Source organism: Argentina anserina, chromosome 3, assembly GCF_933775445.1.
Source record: "Argentina anserina chromosome 3, drPotAnse1.1, whole genome shotgun sequence".
Classification (NCBI taxonomy): Eukaryota; Viridiplantae; Streptophyta; class Magnoliopsida; order Rosales; family Rosaceae; genus Argentina; species Argentina anserina.
The window spans coordinates 18,344,271-18,354,011 of NC_065874.1; the positions used below are offsets into that span (position 1 = coordinate 18,344,271).

The 9,741-nt window shown below is 33.7% G+C and overlaps 1 protein-coding gene and 1 long non-coding RNA gene across 2 annotated transcripts; both read right to left on the reverse strand.

Moving 5' to 3' along the window:
* Positions 1–5,241: 5,241 nt before the first annotated feature.
* On the reverse strand, positions 5,242–6,166 carry LOC126786451 (uncharacterized). Its single transcript, XR_007671194.1, has 3 exons — positions 6,049–6,166; positions 5,688–5,831; positions 5,242–5,599 (listed from the first exon to the last, which is right to left on the reverse strand). It is a non-coding gene; the product is annotated as an uncharacterized LOC126786451 (long non-coding RNA).
* Positions 6,167–6,171: 5 nt separating this feature from the next.
* LOC126787214 (aluminum-activated malate transporter 2-like) lies at positions 6,172–7,748 on the reverse strand. The gene is made up of 4 exons (XM_050513130.1): positions 7,448–7,748; positions 6,639–6,782; positions 6,267–6,539; positions 6,172–6,218 (listed from the first exon to the last, which is right to left on the reverse strand). Exons 1-4 carry the CDS (start codon positions 7,746–7,748, stop codon positions 6,172–6,174), a joined length of 765 nt encoding a protein of 254 aa, XP_050369087.1.
* Positions 7,749–9,741: the final 1,993 nt, after the last annotated feature.

Below are 9,741 nucleotides of genomic sequence, written 5' to 3' on the forward strand. Positions count from 1 at the left end.
TAATGAAATTTACTCTCCTCAATTTGTACACCACCTCTATATTGTTTTTGAATATTTTTCTTATCTATGTAACAAGCTAGTGATTTCCAAATGTTGTCCTAGCATCGTCCTTTCTCTTCAATATGAAAATGCTATGAGAACCGAACATGCATTGTGTCCTCCCTATGGTCTGAAATCCAAATACGCAGAAATTTATCTTGAACAGTAAGCTGTGCCATTCAATTCTGTCGACTCTTAATATCCAAGAAGCAAAACATTATTAGACCATAATTCTGTGGTGTGCAAATTCATTATCACTAGGTCTTCCTGACCTTTAAGAGTTGTGGAAAATTAAAAATACGGAGTATATGGACGCTTAGACATAACCGTGACCAGGTTAAACTTGAGTCTCAAATTAATGGCCATTTTCAAATCTCCGAACCAAACTTAGTTAGCTAATTATTACAATCACCTAACTTTCTGCTCCAAATACTGATAGAGCGTTAATTAAAATGTCTATGGTTTCACATGTAAATTTTCAGAATTTTTACCACTTTTAATGAACACAAACCGAACCTACTTAGGGCATGATTCGATTTGTGTCAATATAGTTGATGAATCTAGCACTCAAACACAATCTTATGGACTTCATCCAAGCACTAAATTCATATGCACATATCTGAAAATTATCTAAAAGTATGAGAAAGATGATTAGAACACAACAATAGAAATACAAACTCATTAATTATAGGAAACCATCAATTCGGTAAAGTATCAAAAACATATCAAATACAATCTGAAAATTTTAAAACAAATACAAAACCAATATTTCCACATAAACAACAACTTACAATCTTCATAGACAAAGAATTGTAGATTAACACAAATAGACGAAGCCATGGAATGAGTTGCGAGAATCACACGTTGTAGGAACCTTAGAGGTACAGCTGCAATAAGTGAAATTCAGTGGAGATGATGATGGTTTTGGGGTGGACGACTTAGCTAATTTGTGAGGAAAGTTTATAGTGGTGTTTTGGTAGAGTTTTGGCTCTTGAATGCTAATGAGAAGTCGTCTTATTTGAGAGATGAAGCCATGTATATATAGATGAAAGATCGAGGGTTTGAACTTGCCTCTTTCTTCCTATAATAATGTCATGTTTTATCTCCCTAAATCATGCCATGTTTTATTCCCTAAATCATGTCATGTTTTTTACCTTTAATGATCATCTTTTATTTAATTGTTGCATGACTTGGCTCCATCTCTTTTTCTTTAATTATCTCTTCAATCCAATCTGAAAATAAGAAAATAAAATCATAAGTAAGAGATAATTAGTTTCGAAATCTAACAAGGATTCTTAGTCAAACTAGGAGTCTAGACCAATTATGCGTTTTTAACTCATGTAAGCACAAAAATTCATCAAATACCGCCCAAGACTCTTACTACGACTCAATGACTCAATAGTACAACAATAAGGGCTAAGGAAAGTACAAATTGAGATAGAAACATGTTAAGAACGTTGCACAAAGTGCTCATATCAACTACCCCACACTTGGCTTTTGCTAGTCCCTTGGTAAATAAAACTAAATAAAACACTATTACCCTTAAATGATTGCCTCAGAATCTCATAACACATAGTTTTTAAGTTTAAGTATTTGAATGTAAGCACATAAATTCCAAGTTTCATAAACATGCTTCATAATATGAATAAGTCAGATACGAGACAATAACCATTTAACATGTTTAGTCAATCTAATCCTCCTCACAAGACATACTCTCTTCTTTTCACTCAGATTCATGGTTATCATTCACACACAAGTATATGCAAGAGAAATAATATTAAGGCATCAAATAACTTGCATATTTCAAAAAATGAAAGCACTTTGTTAATAACAGACGAAAACCACATTTAACAACTAAGTGCACAAATGGACCAAAACCATATGCTCAACTCTTGTGATCATCTCCACAAACCAAGATTTGCTTATTTTAAGAATCATTAAGATCATTAGATAAGGTAAATGTTTATGCTTAGCTAAAGACATGGAATATCAAGGAATCACAAAGGTAATCATATAGAGTTAGCAGCGTAAACATCATCCTTATAACACCACACATCATCAAGAGCCGAATATAACAAGTTGTGCACAATCATCATTCTAACCACAAAGTGAACATGGACAAAGGTCAAGTAAAATTTTTAGAGCTTCAATTACAACTCAATTCCAAATCACAAATGGAAGACCACATAACATTTTTTTTTCTTTTCTTGTCGAGTTCATCATTCTTTTTTTTTCTTTTTTTTTTGACAATGCTTACTTAGAAGCTTCTTTATTGTTTTTTTCAAATGTCTTCTACCCCACACTTATTTCATGCATCATCATAACATCATCTCAACAAGAATTCTGCCAAGTCTATAGGACAAGGTAGAGGTAACTATACTAAGCAAGGAGATAACATAGGTGATGAAGAAAATGCTCAATGTAGGCTTAAATGAAGTTCAACTAAGGGGTCTCAAACATGGCACATAAAGGGATACATAGCTGTTCGGTTAAAGTGGTGGTATTCCTAGAAATGATTCACAAATTCTTTTCAAAATTAGAGCATTTTATGACTTAAAAGTTTCAACAATCACAAAAGTGAGTTCTAGTAAATTCTAGAGTCCATTAAAAGCTATGACACATAGTTTTTGAATATGCAAAGAACATTGAGGTTCATGAACAACCAGGGAATTTCATATTACATCTCATGAAGAAAGTACATATAGGCTCAAAAACTCACATGTTGTTATGGTTTCATATGCAAATTTCCAGAATTTTTACCACTTTTAATCAACACAAACCGAACCTACTTAGGGCATGATTCGATTTGTGTCAATATGGATGATGAATCTAGCACTCAAACACAATCTTATGGACTGCATCCAAGCACTAAATTCATATGCACATATCTGAAAATTATCTAAAAGTATAAGAAAGATGAATAGAACACAACAAGAGAAATACAAACTCATTAATTATAGGAAACATTAATTCGGTAAAGTATCAAAAACATATCAAATACAATCTGAAAATTCTAAAACAAACACAAAACCAATATTTCCACATAAACAACAACTTACAATCTTCATAGACAAAGAATTATAAATTAACACAAATAGACGAAGTCATGGAGATGAGTTGCGAGAATCACACGTTGTAGGAACCTTAGATGTACGGCTACAATAAGTAAAACTCGGTGGAGATGATGATTGTTTTCGGGTGGACGGCTTGGCTAATTTGTGAGGGAAATTTATGATGGTGTTTTGGTAGAGTTTTGGCTCTTGAATGCTAATGAGAAGTCATCTTATTTGAAAGATGAAGCCATGTATATATAGATGAAAGATTGAGGGTTTGAACTTGCCTTTTTCTTCCTATCAAATACCCAAACACATTTTTTATGGATCCACTAGAAAAAGAGTCATCAATCCACAACATAACAAGTTCGTTATTTTCAGACAAATCATTCATGATGATCATCTGCATGTTTTATAAAAGATTAATAAACAAAACCACCCTCTATAAATTACTACATTTGAATTAACTAAAAACTCATTTTTCATATTTCTTATACAAATTAAGACATAAGCTCAAAGAATAAGTAAAACAAAAATGATTAATTAATTAATACAAAAATATCTAAAAATACCCTTACTTTCGAGAAAATTACCAAATGTCACTCATAGATCTAACAATTTTTTCTCACCTCAGTTTTTAAGTTTTTTCCTGCAAATTTAAGTTTTCCGGCCAAACCGCCGGCAATTTGGAAGTGAGCCAATATATAAAGGTGTTCCTTATGTCATGGGCTTTCATTTAAGTACCATATTGCATATATTTTGAGAATTTTTGAAATTTTGAATTTTGTTAAACAAAAACCACAATAGCACTTAGTTTCTCAGTCAACAGTAGCAGCTAGACTTATAGTCAACAGTAGCAGTTTCCTTACATCATGTCATCATCACATCCATAATTAAGTTCTCAGGCTTGTACCATGAGTAATAAAATATTATATTTAGATATATAGGAAATTAATCTGGTCTTAATACGCAGGTGAAAAGAACTTGAGCTTATTAGGTAATGGTAATTTGCTGATATATTGTAGCTTGTCTTATTAATGGTCATTTTTTAATTAATTTGATTGTTAAATAAAAAAAGAGCACTGCTAGGGTGCCACATTTGGTGCTACAATCTTATGTGACATGCCACATAACATCGCCACGTCAGTAATTAAAATAGTCATAAAATGTTTTTTTAAATAAAAAGACAATCTTATCATTGTTTAATTTTTATTCATTATGATTATTAAATTAAGAAATATTTTGATTTGATAAAAAATGAAATATTTTCATGGACATAATTCGGATACCATATTTAGTAAATAGAAATTTACATTCCAGACGATTTAGTTACCTTATTACATTTATTTAGAAAATTATTTTACGATATTCGTTCAAAAAGTTACCTTACAAGTGATGAAAACAAGATTATTATCTTATGACAATTTATTAGATTTTATGGGACCGGTAAGGTAACAAATTATTTTTGTCCATGTATATATTATATATTAAGACCATATATTAATTAAGATTAATATTGTGTGTTACCATGTTTTCATCTTTTTGTCATATATTAATTACTTAGGACGAAATAGTTTTATTAAAATATTGTTTGCACACACGTCCATATTTTTCACTATCTTAAAAATATGTTTTACACACACACAAATATATATGTATATAAGCATAATTTTGTAAATATGAAAAAAAAAATTAATTACATTTTGACAGTATTATCGTAAAGAAAAAAAATTATATTTTTATAATAATCTAGAGCCATTGGATTAACATGGATAAGATTGTCTTTTTATTTAAAATGAAATATTATAACTATTTTAATTACTGACGTGACAATATTATGTGGCATGCCACGTATGATTGTGGCGCCGAATCTGACGTCATATTGTGGCGCCTAAACATTTTCCTAAATAAAAAAAGATTACGACATGTGTATCTAGGGAATTGTCGCTTCAAAGTGAATTTATTTCAGAGTTATATACTCGGTAGAAAAAAGAAATGTGTGCTTAAGTGCTAACTAACGAGAGCACCTTAAAGCACTTTACATCTTAAACATTACGATTAGCACTAGTAATGCCATCTGAACTACCATTTCCTGGTAACGTCTCAGTTGAATTGTGAATCGTGATAGCAAAATGTGATTGATCTGATTCTTCAGAAACCACTGGCTCCGGTAGTACTTGTCCTTTATCAGTCTTGAAATCTGCAGCGGATGCTAGTTCATGAAGTGCTTCACCAATCTTCTCAACACTGGTTACAACTTCAATAAGAAGCAACGCCACCGCAGCTGATGGTACCATTTCGATCACATTCGGATCTTTCCATATGCCTCCTCTCAGCAACGACATGAGACTCTCAGCTGCTGCTTTTGAGACTGTAATGTGGTGGTCAGCTGATGATGATAGAGTCATTTTCTTAAGTGCTGCAGCTAATTCCTTCAAAGCTTTCCCGGTTTCAATGCAAATATTTTTGCATGGTTCCTGAATTTGGTCTCGGATTTCAGCAGGGGCCTGGATAATGTCACTAGCTAGTTAGATTTACAAATCAACAATATGAGTGAGAAAATGGTGTAAAGAAGGTTTTGGTTAGTATATATACCTGAACTTCATTGTTCAGGTAAGTATTAAGAGCCTCAATTTTATAGGCACATTACCTACTTGCAGCTCCAACATTCAAATACTTTTTCCATGGGTGGCGGAACTTGAACTTCCCATGACCTGGTTCCCACCATGCCAAGTTAGCCTGCAATATTAAAGCAACTATTGGCTATCAGCAGTGAACTACCCTCTAACCAGAATGATCGATAATAATTAAGCTTCAGCACAAGTGTCTTTTGAATTTCTTAATATATCTTCTTGTCTTCTAATTGAATAAATTGGTTTAATTCGATGAAATAATCCTTTCAAGATACACATGCAAGATTTCAATATTCCTCATCTACATTTATACGTACACTTACCATAAAGTCCTCCGGGCCTTTTGATGTAAGAACACTTATATATTGCTTACGCAAAGATTTGTTATCACTTAATGGCAACCCATTCTCTTGTCTGTCAAAATATTCAGATCCAAATCCTGTAAATTACGTAGTGCTTAGTCGATTGTCGTAATCATATATAACGTATACAGCTGAAGAATGAGGTAGTATAACAAATTGATGGTAGCATATATACATACCTTCCATAGAATTCCCAAGCTTGTCTATGTTACTCACAACCAAATTGTGAAGATCAACTCCAATCCACACAGGACAAATGAATATACAGATCATAATAGAAGTACAGCCTCCTACGGCAACCGTTGATATCCTTATATGTGCCATCTCTAGAATTTCATAGTCGCGGTAGCCGGATACCGAAACCAAGCTGTAGGTCAATATGAATATCACCAGGAAGTAGTCGTGCCTTGCCTTTAACAAAGGGAAGAATCTCAGGAAGGTCATTATTGCAGCTGCAAATTAAACATATCACGTTAGCCACTAATTTGTGTGCTTGTGCTTCAAACTCTCATTTAATTAGAAGTATATGTACGTGCATGCATGGAACACACCTACAACAAAGACGAAAAATCCAATCAATATGGGCTCCGCGACTTCTCCTCCCCAAAGGGTTGTTATGTGATGAGCTCCAACAGCTAGAGGACCAGCTATTATTGTTGCCACCATCCTATTTAAACCCCTTTCTAGGGTTGCTCCTGGAGAATGAAAAAAAAAATTTGTAAGAGGTACCAAGACGCAATATAACTTATATATATATATATATATGATCTTTCTCAGGTGCGGTGCGGATTTCCATTTGTGCACTATTTTTCCATCGAATTTCTTCATCACCACCGTCTACTATGTAGATAATATTAAGTAAATAATCTCTGCAAAATTTCAGTCAATTTGGTAATCCTTAAGGTCTTAAAAATCGAAAAACAATTGGACGGACCGAATTATGTCAAATATGAACCGTTCATGTTTTTAATATAAAACACAATTTTAAGGATCTTAACGATCACTATTTTGGCTGAAATGTTGCAGACAGTACCATATAGATACTAGACAGTATAAATAAAAAAAATTCGATCGAAAAATAGTGCAAAAATAAAAATCCGCACCAAAATCATTGGTGCGGACCGTGGCAGCCAAGAAGGCCTATATATATACTTTTTTTTATTGTATATATTCCTCATTTTAGGTAGACCTTGGTAGTCCATCAATTAAGTTATCAATGATCATCACTAGATTATTTCAAACAACTGAAGCACAACCACCTTTAATGATTGACACTATACATGCATAGGCATTTAATTTCTTTGAACAAATGCCTTTTAATTATGCATGAGGCGGCCTTCTAACATTACAGAGTGCCTACCAACTGTGTACTCAAAGATAAGGGCCACGGTCAGGATCGCCCACATTGCATTGACACCAAAGCCTTCATGAATCGGTCGAAAGTAATAAAACAGACAAACCAAGGTGAGAGCCAACCCTACTTTGCCGGAATGAACAATCCTTCTCGGATCATCCTTTCCAAGCTTCTTCGCCTTCGTCGCGACCTCCACTACTTTATCCCACAACTTCAGCGGCGCGGCCTTCATCCACCGCAGAACACGGCCCAAAGGCCCTGCACCGGAGCCACCGTTCGCCAAACCATCATTATCTGCATAAGTCATTTCTGTCAATCAAGCAAAACAGCACAAAGGAGGAGCAGAGAAGAAGTTGAAGAAGAAGATCGAGCAGATCTAGCTAGCTCAAGTAATTAAAGTGGTGCTGTCACTGCTCTGCGTAAAACGATATGCGGAGAATTTTCCAATATATAGAGGTGACGGGAAGAGCTGCATGATCAAGGGGATGAAAGAGAGGTTGTTTTATTTTTATTTAAAGAAAACAGAGACGTAACAAAATGGAATCGCCGCACATGCAATCTAATTAAAAGTGAGGGCTGATTCGTACGGTAACGTACCATAAACTAGGATAGTCAAACTATCATACAACATGCAACTTCGGTTATCAAATGATGAAATTAATCAATATGCTCCTGAATAATGTTCTTTTTCATTTTTAACCCAAACTATCAAAAATTTTCATTTGCGGACTTTAAATGACACATGGTTAAAATATGTTGATATTTAATTTGGTGACCTAACGGCAGCTCGGCCAACCCAATGAAATTGAAGATTTTTGAACGAATTTTCTGCTAGTCCTTCAATATTGTAATAAAAACAATTATTTTCAGTGAACTTTTTAATATTTCAGTACGGTCATCTTTTTCCTTATTCGTATAAGGAATGGGATCACAAAATGAATTAGAAAGCTCCTGTTGTATAGAAATGAACTTGAGAAATTATTGAGGACGATTGAATTCTGTTGGAAGTGGTCTCAAGGGAAGAAAAGGATTCATGCTAAAAAAAAAAGGGAAGAAAATGAGTCTTAGAAATGTGCAAAGAGTGCGATAGTTATTGGGATCTTTGGATCAACTAAAACGAGGAATTATTTCAACAACAAAAAAAACACTAAAACGATAAATTTTTGTTCCTAAATTCGGTAAACCCCTTGATTATAAGTTTCTGTAATATTAACTCTACACCCTGAGTCTAACTATATGGTATACACGACGTGTATTCTTTTGGTTTGGAAAAAAAAACGGAACTATGGATCGGATAACAACTTTGTAGGCATGTACCGATCGAGCACATACCTAGAGCCGGAGTTTCCTCGCACCACAACAACATAAATATTCATCCAATCATTCCAATGGCGCAACATATACCATAAAGCAACTGAATTCGTCGTAAAATGCCAAGTTTGCATTGTAAAATACCGGTGGTAGAGTGGTACCGATCGATAATGGCTGGATGATACAATACTGCTAGTGTGTCTTTAGGTCTGTTGTCATTATCATCTGCTATGATATTTACCCGTACTTAAATTTCATTGACTATAATAATTGCGGACGTAGCTTGACGTTTGGTTGACGGCAACAACAGTCCCATTGAGAGTGATAGCAACTCTAGTTAGCTACCATGCACAATGTATATTTTGCGGTCGCGGTCATTTTCGGTTTCGTTTGTTACACAACGTGTGTATGTCATACAACATGATCAAACAGTGGATAAAAATGGAAGAGATTGATGTACGTGATGTGGTGGTGTGAATGTGTGGTAAATGTTGTTGTTGTATGCCATACAACAACGCACTATAAAATTTTCCGTCATTTTCAACCAAAACAATGTTGCAAAATACAAAGTATCAATAAGAAAAAGTACTTGACGAAACCCATCCAATCACATTTTTTCATGTAATCTAATATACATACATAACCAACACAGTCTACAAAGCTAATTAAACTTTTGGAAAACACATCTAAATCACATGCATGCATCTACTCTTCATTGATTCGACCACCACTTGCAGTTGTAAATTAAAGAATTCATGCTACAAGTAAATAAATATAATTAAATTACCTAATGCCAACCGACCCTAATTATGAAATCATTGTTTGAAATGTTAAGTATTAAACCAAATTTTAAAAAGACAAAATTGTTAAAATACACTTTAAATTTAGTTAAAATTGTCAATTTCCACCCCAAACTTGTATTTAAGTCAATCTACCTCCTAAACTTGGTAAAAATTGCCGATTTGCACTCCATCCGTTAAATTTAACTG

Coding starts and splice junctions, on each gene's coding strand:
- LOC126787214 (XM_050513130.1), bottom strand. CDS start 7,748: ATGACTTATGCAGATAATGATGGTTTGGCGAACGGTGGCTCCGGTGCA. Junction 6,783..7,447: donor TATCTTTGAGTACACAGTTG/GTAGGCACTCTG, acceptor TTCATTCTCCAG/GAGCAACCCTAGAAAGGGGT. Junction 6,540..6,638: donor ATTTTTCGTCTTTGTTGTAG/GTGTGTTCCATG, acceptor TTTAATTTGCAG/CTGCAATAATGACCTTCCTG.